At 55.1% G+C, this 18848-nt stretch overlaps 1 protein-coding gene across 1 annotated transcript; it reads left to right on the forward strand.

Annotated features, from left to right (window-relative positions):
- The first annotated feature begins 706 nt into the window (after positions 1-706).
- On the forward strand, positions 707-18623 carry Gpr179 (G protein-coupled receptor 179). The gene is given in 17 exon segments (XM_028869072.2): positions 707-1500; positions 3213-3321; positions 5231-5318; positions 5842-5991; positions 5994-6076; positions 6765-6833; positions 7389-7498; positions 7750-7988; positions 8164-8302; positions 9130-9235; positions 10092-10238; positions 11550-14472; positions 14475-14510; positions 14513-14905; positions 14908-15018; positions 15021-15553; positions 15555-18623. Coding segments are annotated over 17 exon segments (7008 nt in total). The 3' UTR covers positions 16533-18623.
- Positions 18624-18848: the final 225 nt, after the last annotated feature.

The raw sequence follows: 18848 nt of genomic DNA on the forward strand, positions 1-18848 counted from the left end.
AGGGGAGGAGAAAGAGAGCAGCTAGTGTTCATGAAGAAGGGAAGGAGAAGCTGGGATATAGAAAGATGGAGACGTGCAGGCATCAGGAGCACACTGCTAGGACCCAGCTAGCCCTTTAGTATGCCCATTGCAGTTGCTACCAGGAGGCCAAGTGGGGCAGAGGGTGGAGAGAGGGCCACGGATTCATCTGTGGTTGCTATGGCGCCCCAGGCCAGATTTGCCCATCTCCACTAATGGAGTGAAGAGCAGAGGAAGGAGGGAGGTAGAGAGAGGACAACTGGTCCCCTCCCTTCCCCTCTTTTATCTCTGGAGCAGATGTGGGGTGTGCGTGTCTGGAGTGGGGGTGTCTGCATACTGGATCAGAGGTGGAGAGAAGAGTAGTATGCAGGATTAAGAGGTTTTTGAGATGGGGTGGCACACTGAGTGAGGACGGACAGGGCCATCATACCTATATCCAGAAGCTAACTGGTAACATTAGAGAGGGGGAGGAAAAACCCAAACAGGCTACATGGTATTAGCAGGAGGGAGGGGAGAGGGGGAGGAAGGGAGGGAGGGAGGGAGGAAGGGAGGGAGGGAGGGAGGGAGGAGGAGGGAGGGGGAGAGGTGTGGAGACAGACCAGACACCAGCCTCTCTCTGCCTGCATTCTCCTGAGCCACCCAAACCTCTAGGCAGCCTGGATTGCAGGGATATGAGAGCTGCCCAAGAATGGGCACCAGGGCAGTAGTCACGCCTTCTCTTGTTTGGGGGCTGCTGAGTTGCTGCTTCCTCTGCGATTGGGCTCTGGGGAGCCAAAGGCCCTTCCGCTCTCTGCCTCCACTATCCTCCCAAGCCAAGCCAGGACCCGGGCCCACATGGAATCCCCCGCAGGGGGCCAACGCAGCCCTGGCCTTTCTCTACTCTGGAGATGTCCATCACCTGTCAGGGGCTAATTGCAGTGAGAGTTACCAAGTCCGTGGGGCAGAAGGCAGAGTGGGCATCCCCCCAGTCCTACAGAGAGCGGCGGGCACCCTGGCCCAGGCTGCCAATTTCCTCAACATGCTCCTACAAGCCAACGACATCCGGGAGTCGAGTGTGGAGGAGGATGTCGAGTGGTATCAGGCACTTGTCCGAAGTGTGGCAGAGGGGGACCCAAAAGCCTACAGGGCTCTACTGACCTTTAACCCTCCACCAGGGGCCAGCCACCTTCAGCTGGCCCTGCAGGCCACCCGGATGGGGGACGAGACCATCCTTCAGGACCTGTCTGGGAACAGAGTACAGGAAGAAAATCCAGAAGAGGACCTGGTCAGCCTTGGCTTGCAGAAGCGAATACTGACCAATGACCTAAGGAGTCTTGACAGCCCTAAGTGGCCACGGGGAGATGGCTATGTAGGCGACATCCATCAGGTGAAGCTGTCTCCTCCCTTCCTGGAATGCCACGAGGGCCGGCTCCGTCCTGGCTGGCTCATCACAGTCTCGGCCACATTCTATGGACTCAAGCCAGACCTCACCCCGGAAGTCAGGTAAGTGGGATTGGGAAGGACTGGATGGGTTTGTGAGGATGCGCAGACCATTTGGCAGAAACATGTGTATGTCTGGGGAGGGAGCACAGATGTATGTGTGCATTCAGTTGTGTGTATCCACAACTATCTATTAATATCCTCAGGTGTGAGTGTGCATGCTGTGCGTATGAACCAGTCAATTTATACATATTTATCTGAACGTCTATTGGTTTGTTTTGTGTGTGTATTGTATGTCTTCATTTTATTTTGTTTTCTTTTCTTTCTTTCTTCCTTATTTATTTATTTATTTATTTATTTATTGGTTTTTCGAGACAAGGTTCTTCTGTGTAGACTTGGCTGTCCTGGAACTCTGTAGACCAGGCTGGCCTTGAACTCACAGAAATCCATCTGCCTCTACTTCCTGAGTGCTGGGAATAAAGGCGTGAGCCACCATTGCCCAGCTTTATTTTGTTTTCTAAGACAGTTTCTCATGTAGCCAAAGCTAATCTGGAATCCTGATCCTCCTGCCTCCACTTTCCAGGTGTTGGGATTACAGGCATGTGCCTGGGTATCTCTTGATGTTGCTTATATGTTGAGGACAATGTGTTAAAGTCTATGAGCATGTGCATACACATGCATTTATATGTGGGTATGTGTGTGTGCAAAGGGTGAGTATAGACAGGGACAGGTCTTGGGTCTCATGGCTCTCAGGTCTGGGGTATAGACAGAAGAGGTAAGAGAGAACTTGATAGCCTGGCAGTGGCAGCACACACCTTTAATCCCAGCACTCAGGAGGCAAAGGCAGACAGATCTCTGTGAGTTCAAGACCAGCCTGGTCTACAGAGCAAGTTCCAGAACAGCCAGAGCTGTTACGCAGAGAAACCCTGTCTAGAAAAATGGAAAGAAAGAGAGAGAACTTAGTGACAATAATAACCCATGTTCCTGGCTTCTCAGAGGAACCACACGGACACTCCAGGAAGCTTCCCAAGGGAAGAAAAATTCCTGGACAGGGCCTTGGAACCAGCTCCTTTTAGGTCTAGGAGTTGGTTGAGTCCTCAGTATCGTTACCAACGACCAGGTTCTTAGTGGATCGGACCCCATATCCTGTCTATCCTGCCACAGTGCTTTGTGATAGTCCTCAAGGAACTGACTCTGCACTCAGCAGTTCTCCTGGGATGCAAGCGCAAAGGACCACAGCCCAGCCAGGCAAGCAGCAGTCAGCCTTGCTTTCTCAGCTCTCTGCCCCCATGCATGGTTCCAGCAGGGCTCCCCGTCCTGTAAGAAGGCATCCTGGCTCCCTGCCAGAGCCCTCCCAATTCAGTCACAACAGGGCTCCTCCATTCCAGCGCTCCTCTGCTGTGATTAGTTCAGACCTGGTTTGGGCAGAGGAAAGGGGTGAGTTGCGTAGGGTGTGTGCAGATGCAATGGGCAAGGGTGAAAAAAAAATCCCTTCACGGTGATCATCAGAGCCCTGGGCTCCTGCATGCCTTGACATGCCTTTTCTTTCTGCCCATTGATGAAAACCAAAAAATGATAAGAGGATGACTGGGGGAGAAGTGGGGAGTGCAACCTAGTGGGAGGGGACGGTTGCCACAGAAACGGGGCTCATGGCACTGGAGATCTGCCTCGTATGCGTGCAGTCCTGCCCCTGTGCTAAAGCGCGCCAAGACCAATAATGAGGTGATTGCCTCAGCATCCCCACCGTGCCCCTAACTGCCAGTTTGCTGCCCTAGGGGGCAGGTGCAGATGGACATCGACCTCCAAAGCGTGGACATCAATCAGTGTGCAAGCGGCCCAGGCTGGTACTCGAACACTCACCTGTGTGATCTCAACAGCACTCAGGCAAGGATGGGTCCACTGGGTCCTCCCTTCATTCCCCTTTCCCATCACTGCCTCCCACCCAGCTCCCAGGAGCAGCTGACAAAGCCACTCTGGTATCTCAGGGCTTCAAGGGGGTCCCAAGTGATTGGCAGAGGAGAGAAATGGCAGGCTTTTGTAAGGGGAGGCCAACGTACAGCCTACCTCATACCTTCCATCTCTCGCCAAGAAGATACTCCTCACGCCTGTGAAACCTGAATGTGCCTCTTTGTTTGCCCTCCATCTGGTATTCAGCACTCTGGGGTTCTTCTTTAAGGCAACTTCTGAGCCTCACCTGCTTTCCTGCTCCTAGGCTGCACGCTCCACAGTAACACAGCTCTGAGCTCCTCGTGGTACACAGAGGACGCTCCTTCGGTATTCACCAAAGTAAAGGGCATTGCTGGCTGGGTGTAGGAGGAGGCTGGCCAGAGTTTGAAAAGGTCTGGGACTAGCGAAGGAGACAGCAAGCCACGTGCAGAACCAAAGCCCTTTGGTCACAGCAGATCTGTTTTTAGCCACTGACCTCAGCCCTGTGCTTAACTCCCCTGCCCATTTGTGTCTCTGAGGCCATTTGTGTCCCCTGAGGCCATTGTGTCCCCTGCAGAGCACATGTCAATAGGAGGAGGCAGAAGAGAGAGCTAAGCTTGGCATCCCACCAGCCTGGCATTATGCTGAGGAAAGTAGTCCTATGTTAAGAAGCCAGATAGGCCCTGATAAGGAAGTTGCCTCTCCATGAGGGTCTTTTGGTTGTTATTTTGCTTGGTTTTTGGAGACAGGGTTTTTCTGTGCAGTTCTGGCTGTCCTGGAACTCTCTCTGTAGACCAGGCTGGCTTCAAACTCAGAGATTCACCTGCTTCTGCCTCCCAAGTCACCATTGCCCGGCCATGTGGGTCTTTTTAAAGTAGTACCTGTCTTAATTAGAGTTACTGTTGCTGTGATGGAACACCATGACCAAAAGCAAGTTGGGGAGGAAAGGGTTCCATATAACAGTTTATTGTCAAAAACAGTGAGGGCAGGAACTCAAGCAGGGCAGGACCCTGGAGGCAGGAGCTGATGCAGAGGCTGTGGAGGGATGCTGCTTACTGGCTTGCTCATCATGGCTTGCTCAGCCTGCTTTCTTATAGAACCCAGGACCACCAGCCCAGGGATGGCCCCAACAACAGTGGGCTGGGTCCTCCCACGTCAATCACTAATTAAGAAAATGTCCTACAGCTGGATCTTATGAAGACTTCTCTTTTTTTTTTGGGTGGGGGGGAGGTTTCGAGACAGAGTTTCTTTGTAGCTTTGGAGCCTGTCCCAGACTAGCTCTGTAGACCAGGCTGGCCTCGAACTCACAGAGATCCACCTGCCTCTGCCTCCCGAGTGCTGGGATTACAGGCGTTCGCCACCACCGCCCGGGGAAGGCTTCTTCTCAGTTGAGGCTCATATTGCTCCCGATAACTCTAGATTGTGTCAGACACACAACTAGCCAGCACAACACTTATATGCCAAGTTCACGGGAGCCCTTTGAAGCAGGGTGTAGGCACATAAGAGGAATGATTGGGCTCTGAGCTCTCAGTCGTATCTTCGCCTCCCCCAGTACCCAGCCCTAGCAACAGCTAGGCACCAGGAAATGGAATGTGAGACTCCTGTTACAGTCAGTCTGAACAAAAGAGTTATGTATCCTAGTTATGAATCCTGTATTCTTTTCTTGGATACTCCTTGAAAAGACCTAACAGCAGGGGATGGGGTGGGGGTGGGGGCTGGGCAAGAACCAGAACCAGAACCAGAGGAGGCTTCTGGTGAATTCTCCTAATGTAAACCCAAAAGCCATGGGTGGAGGGAGCGCTTCCCAGCAGGAAAAGCTTTCGCAGAAAAACATCATACAAACAAATGCCATTTGTCATCCCCACAGTGTGTCCCTCTGGAGAGTCAGGGTTTTGTCCTTGGCCGTTATCTCTGTCGCTGCCGACCTGGATTCTACGGTGCTGGCAGTTCTGGGGGTACGTAAGTGTGGAGAGGCCTAAGCAGAGGTTTTGCAAGCCAAGGTAAGTTGGGATGAAACATCTATGGATGAAAGGTAGGTTTCAGTCAGCCCTGGGAGGAAGTGGGTACCAACAGCGGAAAGCCAAGAGGAGAGGCTAGGCATGGTGGCACATAACTATGGGCCCAGCACTTGGAAGGCCGAGGTAGGAGGATTGCCATGAACTCACGGCCAGTTTGGGCCACAATCTGAGACCCAAGAGAAAAGAGGAGGGGGCGGGGGGGGGGTGTTAGGATCAGCGGGGCTATTTGTACGTATCTACCTTCTGAGAATAAACTCAAACACACAGGTATGAGGCAAGTTAGCTTCTGAATGAGCCTTAGCCTGGTGTCTTCCTGTTACCCTGTCCTGAATGGGGCATGGCCCTTTGCTCTTATTCCTGGGGCCATAAGCTACAGGAGGGCATGTAGTCCCCGGGACCCAAGGCTAGAACCTCAGAAATCCCTAGCCAAGCTCTCCTTACACACACCTTGTCCTTTTAGGGTTAGAGGAGCGTGCAAGTCAGACTGCCGGCCAGTTCGGGTCCCCACAAGGCAGCCTCGGGAAGCTGCTGCGGTGCCAGCCATGTCCTGAGGGCTGCACCAGCTGTCTGGATGCCACACCATGCCTGGTGGAGGAGGCCCTGGCACTGAGGACGCAGTGCTGGGCTGCCAGACCTGCTGCATGCTGGTGGTCTTCCTGAGTATGCTGGTTGCCTACCGTTGCCGAGGGAGCAAGGCAAGGCGGCCCCACCTTTCTTCTGCGCACCCCCAACCGCCTCAACCAGAGAGCTAAGTCTTGGGAGAAGGGGTGCCAACCTTGCCTCTATGCCCGAGTGTGTGACATTAGGCAGTGACCGCTCGGCCTCAGACCTGTTTCCTCGTCTGCAACTTTGTATCTGATTCAACAAGTACTAGTTGAATGCCCGCTCAGAGCAAAATACTCCATAGGCACTCTGCAAGAGGAGCGAAGCAGTCTGGAACCCCTGGCATGGAGGAAGCGAGGAGACAGGGGCAAGGATGGGGGTGGCTGTCAGGTGCCGCGGGGGCTCAGAGGAGGGACCCAGTTACTCTGGAGGAGATGGCCTGAGAGCGAGTTTCCAGGACAAGTGATACTGGGCAAGGCTTGAAGGTTAATTGGTTTTTACTGGACGATGAAGGGAAAGCTTATTCTAGACCAAGATACAGTTTGCCCGGAGGAGTGCCGGAGACCCTTTCTAGCTCTAGCAACCTTGGGCGTGAGCTCAGCATTGTCCTTGGTGCAAGCATAGCTGGACCCCGGGGGAGACTGGAGGAGTGGCTGTGAGCAGGGGGTGGAGCCATTGCTGTTCCCGGAAGCCCAGGGCTAGAGTGAGCCTCCAGACAGGCCCAGGCCAGGCTCCGTGCGCTCGGCATCCTGCTCACACCTTTCTCTCCTGGGCTCACAGAGGATCCGGGCATCTGGAATCTTCCTGCTGGAAACCATCCTTTTTGGATCCTTACTGCTCTACTTTCCTGTGAGTCTGTGACCAGTAGCTGGCCTTACTTCTTAGTACCCTCCACTCCCAAACTGTCATCATCCTCCAGAATCCTTTTCTGCCTGCTTAGGAAGATTGGGCGATTTTAAATTCCCCGCTACCAGCATGGCAGTGGCACACGCCTTTTATCCCAGCACTCAGGAGGCAGAGGCAGGTGGATCTCTGTGAGATCAAGACCAGCCTGGTCTACAGAGCTAGTTCCAGGACAGCTAGGGCTACAAGGCGAAGTCCTATCTTGGAAAACAAAAACAAAACAAAAAGTTAAACTCCTCCTACCTATTCCCACAAATGGCATGCTGGGCCTCGTAAGCTCTGGAAGCAGAGACCCAGATTCGGAAGAATTTTCTGACTTGCCGTGCAGTTTAAGGCAAGCTATCTACCCTTCCCGATACGTAAGCTGCAACTCTGCAAAAGGGAAGTATGAGGCCTCCACCGTGGGGCTGCCGGAAGATTAGTCATGGGTGTGGCGGGACGTGGATGGAGAGTGGCCGGAGGCACAGCAGAGAGCGGCTGTTTCTGTCCCTCCACCATCAGGTGTTCATCCTCTACTTCAAGCCCAGTGTGTTCCGCTGCATCGCTCTCCGCTGGGTCCGGCTGCTGGGCTTTGCCGTCGTCTATGGGACCATCATACTGAAGCTTTATAGGTAGGGCCCTGCAGACCTCGCCACTGTGCGGCTCACCCCAGGCTACCCAGCTCATTCACACAGTGAGGTTTTCAGAGCCAGACCTTCCCCTGCACCTCCAGCCTCAGTCACTCAGCTTTCCGCCTCTGTGTAAATTTTGGGAAGGTCGGGGGAGGCAAACACGTAGAGGACTGGGAAGCACTGGACAGAATCCAGGGCTCTGGCTCCACCCTTGGTCCTCCGGACTTCCCAGTGTACCTTCCTCCCCTCAGGGTGCTCCAGCTGTTTCTGTCTCGAACGGCCCAGCGGGGTCCACATCCAAGCAGTGGGCAGTTGCTGCGGCGTCTGGGGCAGCTCCTTCTGTTGGTATTGGGCTTCCTGGTTGTGTGGACGGCGGGCGTCCTGGAGCCAGGCATCGAGCACACGCCTCTGGTGACCCGAGGCCACACTCCCACCGGCCGCCACTTCTACCTCTGTCACCATGACCACTGGGACTACATCATGGTTGTGGGTGAGCTGCTGCGGCTGAGCCCAGCCTCCTTCCGGCCCTAGCTCTTACCTCCGGGATATTCTGGAGCTGGTTGCCCTGGGTCTGGGCTGCCTGGCACTTGGTTTTGGAGAGGGTCGGCAGGCTGCCGAAGTGGTAAGATCTCTCTCTCTCTCTCTCTCTCCACTCCCCCCCCCAGCGGAAATGCTGCTGCTGTGTTGGGGCAGCTTCCTCTGCTATGCCACCCGGGCTGTCCCCTCGGCCTTCCATGAACCACGCTACATGAGCATCGCCCTGCACAATGAGCTGCTCCTCTCTACGGTCTTCCACACAGCCAGGTGAGGACTCGCCTCTCCTCCCTAGACTCCTCCCACCCGCCAATCCCCCACCTCCAGGTGAGCCCCCCCCCACCCCCCCCCCCCCCCCCCCCCCCCCCCCCCCCCCCCCCCCCCCCCACCTCCAGGTGAGGGGGTCTATCTAACAGTGATCCTTGCGATGCTGCTATGTCCGGTAGGGTACAGGAGGGAGGGCTCCACATATATCCTTCCTGTATCACATCTCTCAGTTCAGGAGAGATACCCGCCAGTACCGGTACGCCTTTTATCCCAGCACTCGGGAGGCAGAGGCAGGTGGATCTCTATAAGTTTGAGGCCAGCCTGGTCTACAGATGGATTTCCAGAACAGGCTCCAAATGCTACACAGAGAAACCTTGTCTCGAAAAAACAACAAACAAACAAACAAAAAACAAAAAGAAAGAGGAGACCCAATTCATAAGAAGTGTGTCTCGTTCCTAATTGCCTGTCTTCAGCCCTGCGTGTTTTCCCCTTGAGCCCTGACCCCTTCCTTACTCCTTGGCCTTCAGAGCAGGGGGCCTGCTGTGTGTTTATGGGGACCTGGCCCTGTGGTTGAAGGAGACACAGACTACAGGGTGATCCTAATAGACCCCCGGGCACAGTTCTGTTCTGTAACCTGGGCAGGCAGAAGCCGTGGGTGCAGTCACTTAGGAGGACTTCTCAGAAGAGGGGGTTAATGAGAACCTTGCAATCACACCTATGATCTAGAGAGGCAGAGTGCCAGGCTGGGGCTGGGGCGGAGAGTTGGTGAGGTGATGCAGGCAGGCTGCTCCCACGGCACTGATGATCACCCTGTCCCATCTGGTCCTCAGGTTTGTGCTGGTTCCTTCCCTGAACCCAGACTGGACACTTCTCCTCTTCTTCCTCCACACCCACAGTACAGTCACAGCCACCCTAGCTCTGATCTTCATCCCGAAGGTAAGTCTTTCCGCAACTTCGTGAGGCAGGCCCTCAGCCCCTTGGTAAAGAACACTTGTGGACCTGCCACCTCAGCACCCTCTCCACATAAAAAATGATGAGCATCCCAGGCAAGGGCTTGGTTAGAGAGGAAGCTATTCCCTGCTCCAGTTTCCAAGAAAGCAACATAGAGCTAGGGATGGAGGAAGAATTTGTTTGTTTGGTTGGCTTTGTTTTGTTTTGTGTTTTGTTTTTGGGTTTTTGGTTTTGTTTTTTGAGACAGGGTCTCTCTGTGTAGCCCTCGCTGTCCTGGAACTCACAGAGATCTTCCTGCCTCTGACTCCTGAGTGCTGGGATTAAAAGCATGTGTCACCACCACCCGGCTGTTTTTGTTTTTTTTGGTTTTTCGAGTCAGGGTTTCTCTGTGTAGCTTTGCACCTTTCCTGGAACTCACTCTGTAGCCCAGGCAGGCCTTGTTTGTTTGTTTTTTGAGACAGTCTCACTATATGCCCTGGCTGTCCTAGAACTAGCTATATAGACCAGGCTGGCCTTGAACTCGCAGAGACTGCCTGCCTCTGCCTCTGTCTCTGCCTCCCGAATGCTGGGATTAAAGGCCACCATGTCTGGTATCCTTTTAATCCAGATAGTGGACTCTGAAGATGTGGGGAACAGTCAATAGAGGCGGGTTGGGGAGCTGAAGGCCATGCCTAAGGATACTGTGCCGGTCAGTGCTGAAGAATGACAGGGAATAAAATTCTCTGAAGCCGTGGATTCTGGATCAGGAGGGTGAAGACTCCTGAAGGAAAGGCAGCGTAGGTGAAGGCGGAAGTGGGCAGGATGCCATTGTTGTCCCATTCCCCCCCCTCTTCTTGGCTAGTTCTGGAAGCCAGGGGCGCCTCCCCGAGAGGAGATCTTGGATGAAGTGTATGAGGACGAGCTGGAACTGCAACGTTCAGGCTCCTACCTCAACAGCAGCATCGCCTCAGCCTGGAGCGAGCGCAGCCTGGACGCAGGGGATATCCGGGTAGGTCCCCCTCCTCCACCCCGATTCCTTTGATATCAACTTGTAAGGACTGAGCAGGGGAACACAGCTGTGCTGCCACAGGGCTACGCACCACTGAATCACCACAAGTACTCCCTCCTCCAAGACTGCACCTCCCTTTTCTACCACCCCCGGTCACATACCATCCAATTGAAAAGAACTCCCCAAACCCAGATGCCAAGGCCCTGAAGGCCCAGGTCCAGCCAAGAGTATACTCTTAATCTCCTGTGTTCTCTTCATAGGGTGGGGGCAGGCTAGAAAAGCCTTAAGTCCCTAGCACAGTGGAATGGCTAACGACCCTCAGAGTCAGCTGTGGGACTAGAAAGTCTGTGCCTCTGCATCTTCTTCAATTTTATTGTTGTTTGGGTTTTTTGTTTTGTTTTTTGTTTTTTTGAGATGGGATTTCTCTGTATAGTCCTGGCTGTCCTGGAACTCATTTGTAAACCAGGCTGGCCTCTAACTCAGGGAGCCGCCTGCCTCTGCCTCCCAAGTGCTGGGATTAAAGGCGTGCGCCACCACACCTGGCACCTCTGCATCTTCTATGTAACCTGTGTTCACTTCCTTAGAACATTCTAGGAGACTGATGGGACTAGTGGATGGGGAATGTTACATGTCAGTGTCAATGAAAACTTCCCTGCTCTGAATTTCTTCCCAAACAACAACAACCACAACAGCAAAACCCTAAAACCAAAGAAGATGCAGAGGGAGGTACAGAGAGGTCAATAAAATAGCTTTGAGACACACGTGGGTCAGCAGTCTCAAAGCCAGCCCTGCCCTCCATGCTCCAGAGAAGTGAGGGCACCCTGAACCCTCAGGACCGAATGGATCCAAGTCAGACCAGCTTGGCTCTGGTCTCTCAGGAACAGAGTGGTGAATTCTGAGGTTTAGAAACAAGAAAGGAAGCAGCTTGGTGGAGAAGTGGTGCCCCAAAGAAAATAGTTTCACCGAGGGCCAAGGAGGGGAGCAGCCCTGGGGGGGGGAGCAGCCCTGGGGGGGAGCGGGGGGGGAGCAGCCCTGGTGGGGGGAGCAGCACTGGTGGGGGGGAGCGGCCTGGGGGGGGGAGCGCACTGGTGGGGGGAGGGGGGAGCAGCACTGGTGGGGGAGCAGCACTGGGGGGAGCAGCACTGGTGGTGGGGGGAGCAGCACTGGTGGGGGAGCAGCACCGGTAGGGGGGAGCGGCACTGGTGGGGGGAGCAGCACTGGTGGGGGGAGCTGCACGGGGGGGGAGCAGCACTGGGGGGGTCGGGCTCAGCCATCTCAGAGGTGGCTCTGCTGCCCGCCCCTTCCTTGCAGGATGAGCTGAAGAAGCTCTACGCCCAGCTAGAGGTCCGCAAGACCAAGGAGATGGCGGCTAACAACCCCCACCTGCCCAAGAAGCGGAGCAGCTCGCGCCAGGGCCTGGGGCGCTCTTTCATGAGGTACCTGGCTGAGTTCCCCGAGGCCCTGGCTAGGCAGCACTCCCGGGACTCGGGCTCTCCAGGCCGCGGCAGCCTGCCAGGCTCTTCCAGACGCAGGCTTCTCAGCTCCAGCCTTCAAGAAACTGAGAAGCCACCGGCCCTGCGCAAGACCCGCAGCACCTATGAGCACCACAGGGAGCATAACACGCTGAGGAGAACCCTGTCCAGGAGGGCCTCGCCAGCCTCGGAGGGCCACGGAGAGGGGCCCCCAGCGCTGGGCTTCAGGTCGGCCAGTGCTCACAACCTGACGGTGGGAGAAAGGCTCCCCCGCGCCAGGCCCATCTCCCTGCACAAGTCCCTCAGTGTGGTGGCTGGCTCCAGGGAAAAGGCTCTGCTTGTGGCCAGTCAGGCCTACCTGGAGGAAACCTATCGGCAGGCAAAAGAGAGAGAGGAGCGAAAGAAGGCTGAGGCCGCCACGGTGAGCCCAGTGCGGAGGCCGTCGGCCAGGAGGTCGGAGCGGCCCCTGAGGGCTCCCCTCTCAGCCCCACCTTCCCCGGCCAAGAGCAGCAGTGTGGACGGCTCTCACACCCCTGGGAGGCCTCACGAGGAGGCTGGCAGGAGGCTGCCTCACCCACCCATCCGGCACCAGGTCTCCACACCCATCTTCGCTCTGTCTGGGGCCTACCTGGGAGAGCCAAGAATGCTGTCTCCCACCCCGACCCCCACATTGGCTCCTGTTCCGTTGCCAGCTCTGGCCCCAACCCCCACCTCTGTCCTGGCACCCGTCCCAATGCCCCCCCAGAGTCCCACCCTACTCACTTTCATCTGCCCCTGGGAGAACGCAGAACTGCCGGGAAAGAAAGAAAATGTGGTCCAGGAAAGCCCCACGGGGCCAGAGCAAGGCAGCCACCCCCCTGCCTCAGCTCGTACCAAGATCTGGAGGGCCCTCTCGGTGGCAGTGGAGAGAAGGGGGACTGGGGAGAGTGAGAGGACCGCAGAGGACGGACATGTCCAGGCGGAAGCTGATGATGCGGATGAGGACAAGCCCAAGGTCCTCTCAAAATCCCACAGCCTCAAGACACCGCTGCAGCAGGGCTCCGTGCGCAGCCTGGGCCTGGCCATCAAGGCTCTGACCCGTTCTAGGAGCACCTATAAAGAGAAGGAAGGTGGGGAGGACGCCTCTGAGACTGGGAAGGGAGAGCCCACGGGAGTGAGCACGGGCGCTCCACCCCGATCTCCCAGGCTAGGCCGGCCCAAAGCAGTGAGCAAGCAGGCGGCCCTCACCCTCTGTGAGGATGAGGAGTCCCTCCAGAACCAACAGAATGCTCACACCAGCAGAATGCTCCAGGTCTGTCACAAAGAGGGCAGCAGAGAACAAGAAAATAGGGACAAGAGGGCATCGCAGGGCCCCGGGGAGAGGAGAGGCGAGAGGATCAGTAAAATGGGGCTTGCTACACTGAGGCAAGTTTTTGGGGATAAAAATGCTGAACAGGCGAGGGAATCCTCTGTGGGAGACCAAGAGGTGGCAAATACCACCCTCCTGCCCCTCGGCAGTGCTGACCACAGGGTGGCAGAGGTATGCCCCTGGGAAGTAACTCAATCAGGGATATGCCAGCCAGAGAGTAGCAGCAAGGCCAAAATCTGCCCCTGGGAGGGGACTGAAGGAGGCCTTGAGAAGACTCCATCAAGACAAGTTCTAAGTAGTTCCTGGGAAGGGAGGGAGAAAGCCCCAGAGGAATCAGAGCCTGGGGGTGTGGGTGCCATTACTGGGAAAAAGCCGGAGAGGCTTGTCCGGAGCCAGGAGGCAGTGTGTCCTTGGGAAAGTGCCGACCCTGGAGGTCTGTCTCCTCAGTCGGCCCATCAGGACTCTGACAGAACCCAGGGCAGGTCTGCAGAAGCGGGCAGTACGGAGGGGGTGGGGGGAGGAAGGCACCCAGAGGTTCTCCTGCCCGAGGTTGCCAAGGCTGAGCTGTGCCCCTGGGAGCTGAGTGACGTGGGGGAGGAGACATTGGCCCAGAGAGTGAAGGAACCCCCCGAAGAAAGGCAGAAATCCCCCCAAAAGGGAACCTTCTGGAGCGAACAGAATCTGGGCAGAGACCTGGTGTCTCTTTGTCCTTGGGAAAGTACAGATTTTCGGGGTCCCTCAGCAGTCTCACTTCAAGCCCCGGGAAGCTCAGGGAGTCTGGGCAGCGGTATTGCAGAGGTCTGCCCATGGGAGGTAGGAGATGCACCTACAGACAGGAAAGCTGAGGTCTGTCCCTGGGAGCTGGGAGCAGAAACACTGAATCAGGGAACAGAGGGGGGGTCTCTCCCGGGCAAGGAGACTGCATCCAGGAAGGGGTACTTGGGAGAGATGGGGGAGCAAACTGCGAGGACAGCGCCTACTGTCTATCAGGGGCAGGAGTCAGTGTGCCCCTGGGAGGACCCAGCCCCCGAGCAGTCCAGCCCACATCCAGACAACTCCTCATCTAAGGGTGCTGTGCAGTTACTAAGCAGTGAGGGCAGCCAGGCGCTGCAAGTGTGTCCTTGGGAAGCACTCAAGCCAGAAGAAAAGCAGGCAGCACCCTCGACGGCAGAAATCTGTCCCTGGGAAGTCGATGGAAGAACCCAAGCACCCTCGACGGCAGAAATCTGTCCCTGGGAAGTAGATGGAAAAACCCAAGCACCCTCGACGGCAGAAATCTGTCCCTGGGAAGTAGATGGAAGAACCCAGGACAGGGCATCAGAACACACACTCAAAGGAAGAGAATCTCAAAAAGACGAGGAGAAAATACCTGGAAAAGCAAGAATCCAAACGTGGGAAAAGGCTGGGGGGCAGATCCAAAGCAGGAAGCAATCTGCCCCTGGGAGAGCATGGACCTAGCAGCACCCCGCAAAAAGACTCAGGGAAACCCCAAGCCACTCTCCAGAGGCAAGGCAGTGTGGGAGCCAAAGCTGCTGAGATCTGCCCGTGGGACGTGGAGGAGAGCCTGACAGCTGAGAAGGCCAAGAGCTGCCCCTGGGAGGTGGGTGCTGCTGGGGCTGGAGAGGAAAGGACTGTGGGAGCTGAAGCCTGTGGGGTCTCTCGGAATGATACAGCTCAGACTGCCGCAGACTCTGGGCCCAGGCAGAGAGCTGCTACTCCTCCAAAGAAGCCAGAGAGGCCATGCCTGGAGAAGGAGGTGGTCTGTCCCCGGGACAGCGTGCGTCCAGGGGACTCTTCTCAGCAGCCAGATGCTCTGAGCTCGGAGAAACCAAAAAATGGGCTCCAGGAACTGACCACACGAGCTCCAGGCCAACAGAGGTGTGTCCCTGGGAAGTGAGCGAAGTGGAGCAAGAGTCGGGGAGTGAGCCAGCGGAGCGAGGCCCAAGGAAGCTGGAAAAGGTGGGGCTTCCCTTCCAAGAGGAACATCAAAAGGGGATGCAAAACTCCACCAGGAACAGGAAGCCATCAGCCCTCAGAAGGACGAGGATTTGAGGGAACCATCTGCCCAGGCCCCCACGGTCTCAGATTTGCCCAGCAGCATCAGTAGTCAGGTGGCAGAGGGACAGTCCTCAGAAGCAAGTGACAGGGTAACAGAGAAGGGAAGCCTGCGACAAAACCTGAGGTCGGGTTCCCTCCCAGAACACACACCCCAAGAAAAAGCTACAGCTTCGAAATCCCAGTTCCCTGCTGACGGGGAAGGAACAAGCAAGGAGCTCCAGTCTGTCTGTCCCTGGGAGGGCGTGATGCTGGCCAGCCCCTCCCCGCACCCTCCCGGTCAGTACTCTGACCAACCCAGAGCCAGCGCCCAGACACCGGTCAGTACTGGCGGGAGGGTTGCGGAGGTGTGCCCATGGGATGCTCCGGTCCCAGATCAGTCTGACCCTGACAGTGACACCAAGGCTGAAGTCTGTCCCTGGAAGGTGACGGGGAGAATTACAGGAGACACAGATATCAGAACAGGATGAAAAGGAGGAATCTCAGGAAGAAAAAGAAAGAGCCCCTGAAAAACCAGAGCCCAAAGGTGTGGCAGTCCAGAAAATGCCACAGACCAGGAGCTTTGGGGAGCAGGAAGCTATGTGTCTCGGGGAGAGTCAGGACTTTGGGGTGCAACCAGCCACAGGTGCTTCTGATGGAGGCAAGGGCAGTTCCGAGAAAGTGGACTGTGTGGGGGTCAGGGAGGCAAGAGTGTGTCCTTGGGAAGTAGAAGAAGTTCCCTCTGCCAAGAAAGCGGAGATCTGCCCTTGGGAAGCAAGTTCAGGGACGGTGGGGGAGGGGGCACTGGACCGGGGGCAGGATGGAGAGTCACAGGGGGCTGGAGGGGCTGAAGGACACTTTTTAGAAGCGGCAGAGGCAGTCTACCCCTCAGAAGGCACAGCAACAGCAGGGCTATTTCCAGAGGCAGAGGCCACGGACACAGACCACCCCAAGGTCAGCCCCCATGGAGCAAGTAGCCCAGGGCAGAGGCTAGCAGAATTATGTCAATGGGAAGTGACAGACCCAGAAGGAAATAAAATCAAGGGCACCATGGCAGACATCTGTCCATGGGAGGAAAGCAGACCCCCATCTGATGAATCAGGCCCCCTGGCTTTACCAACAACCCAGACAGATGTCCCTGCTGCCCCTGAGAAATCACTCTGCCTCTCGGTACACAGACCTTTGGAGACCTTTCTTCCAGAGAGCAAGAGCGTCCACCCAGAAGTGAGGAAGCCACCCAGTGCTCTTCCTCTGGAAGGTGTCAGAGAACATGGGCCTTTGGGACTTGAGCCTGGAGCCAAGTCAGACCCAGAGCCAAGTCTCGAAGAAGTGGAGGCTCCGAAGTCTCTCTCCTTGACTGAAGACCAAGGGCAAATGACTTCTGAGGCTCAAGATGGAGACCTCAGCCCTCCATCTGCTTATCCTTGGGACTGTGAATGACAGCACCACAGTGAGGTCAGAGCTACTTCAGGACACTTCCCACGTTCCAGTTCCCAAGGAGCTGCCTCAGAGACAGACGCTTGGCTACTTCCTCTCCCCAAGAGGCCAACTGGCAACTCATTCAAAAGGAACTGTACAAGGGTGCAGCGTGGCCCCCAAGGGATATCCCGTCCTCTCCACTTCTCTGTCTGCTTGAGGAAACAAAAGCCGGACCCTCCCCTTCTAAAGAATTCTGCTATTTGTCCAGCATACCTGACACCAGTCATTCAAATCTGAACTCTCACTTAAACGGAGTTTACCCAAGGCAGCAAAGACCCAGACCACACGAGGCAGTGGCAATTGGGAACTGTGGGCGAGGGAAGGCTATCGAGCCATGTGATTTAGGATGACAGACAGGGCTAGAATGTGGCTCAGTGGTTAAGAACATGCCCTGCTCTTGCATGGGACCTAGGTTTTGCTCTCAACACCCATATCAAATGATATCTCAACACCCATATCAAATATCCAGCTCTGGGGAATCCTCCAATTTCTTCTGGTCTCTGAGGCCATTCATGTGCACATACCCCCAGACAGACACACAGACACACACACACAAAACTAAAATTAAATAAATATTTAAAAGATGAAAGATAAATCAGAGGAAAAGGAAGACAAAATATGTGCCCCCAAAAAAATCTCACCGACCTAGACCTTCTTCTCATCCTATTCCCTGACACGGTCCCACGGAGCCCAGGCAGGCTAGTCTAGAACTCTGTATGTAGCCGAGGCTGACCTAACTCTTCTCATCCTCCTGCATCTCACTACTGAGTTCCAGGGTTACGGGGTGCACCACCATGCCCAGTGTATGCAGTGGTGGCAAATGGGTGCTAGGCAAGCTCTCTGTCACCTGAACTATAACCCCAGTCCTGCCTTTGTCTTTCTGTGGGTTATGTGTGAGCTACAGACTGAACCCCGATCCTCAGGAATCTGGCAAGTCACATCCCCAGCTCAAGGGCTTTCTTTTGATTTGAACCTCCAATTTCTCCTTGATTATTTCCCATTTGTGCCCTGACTGATGGCTGAAGTGTCAACAATTAGATGCTCTGACATCTATGTCACAGCTGGTGTCCACAGTGACACCACAGAACAGACAAGGAAAAACACTTCTCAGGGTCCTCCCCACACTGTACAAGGTGTTCTCCCTCCAGATGTGCTCAGTAAGCCATCTTCCCGTTTTCCTGGCCCAGCTCTTGCCATCTCCACAGCTCACCTCCCTGCCTCCTCTTCCTGGTGTTTCTGTAGTCAGCAAAAAGGACCCCTCTTTAGCAAATGCAGCCAAGGGGAGAGATCTCTGGTTCTTAGGCAAGAACCACTCTGACTCATTTGCACCCCTTCCCAGAGGAGCCTGGGAAAGAAAAGAGGTCCTGTTCACAGTCAGAATCCCAGCTGCTACCTTCAGAAAGAGTAGCACTCCTAGCCAAGTGAGAAGCCCAAGGGCTGGGCAAGGCACCACGTAAACACAAAACCTCTTAGCAGCTCACTGTGTCTTGGCTCTCCTGTCAACAATCATTCAGGCTACCTTGCTTAAGCAGCGTGAGATAACAGAGGGTTGCTGTTATATGATATCACCAAAGGGAAACTAGGGAAGAGGAAAATGGCTTGGGAGAGCAAGAAGGACTGCAGACAGGCAGACTATTGTAGCCGAGCGGCTACATTCAAGACAACAGCGGGTCCCACCCGCTAACCGGACTGTACAGAGGTGGAAAACCCCAGATGAGATCAAATGCCCAGTGAGCAAACAGGAGTCTATATGCAAATGCCTCACAGAAAAAAACAGCTGAGTACTCCATTTCCAAAAGGGAACAGATTAACAGTCACCCACTCTCCTTTGGGGGCCAGCTGCCCTCATTCCCACACAGAGCCCTCCTACATACCCAGTTCTTCTGCACTGGGTTTCTACAGCAGTGTGTTGTTCTGGGCTGTGGCTACTTAGCCCTGCAACTTCTGAGCTCAGGTAGACCTCACTAACTGTGCACACCAGAGCAATCCACTGGGTCTAGTCTAGGTGAAAAAAACACAATTATCTTCACATTCAATGTTACAAATAGCCACCTGGGGAAATAATAAAGAATGCTTGTTCTCAGCTACTGTACTTGGCTCCAGCTTATTTATAATGGTGGATTTGTCAACAGAGGGAAGCAGTCAAATGCCTGCTCGTCTAGGGTAGCCACCCTATATCTGATAGGACATTGGGTGATCTGGTTTATTCCCTGCCAGTGCCCAGAATCATAGCTAACAGATGCTCTCTGCCCGATTCTCCTAGCCAGCCCTGCACAT

Source organism: Peromyscus leucopus, chromosome 8b (assembly GCF_004664715.2).
Source record: "Peromyscus leucopus breed LL Stock chromosome 8b, UCI_PerLeu_2.1, whole genome shotgun sequence".
Lineage (NCBI taxonomy): Eukaryota > Metazoa > Chordata > Mammalia > Rodentia > Cricetidae > Peromyscus > Peromyscus leucopus.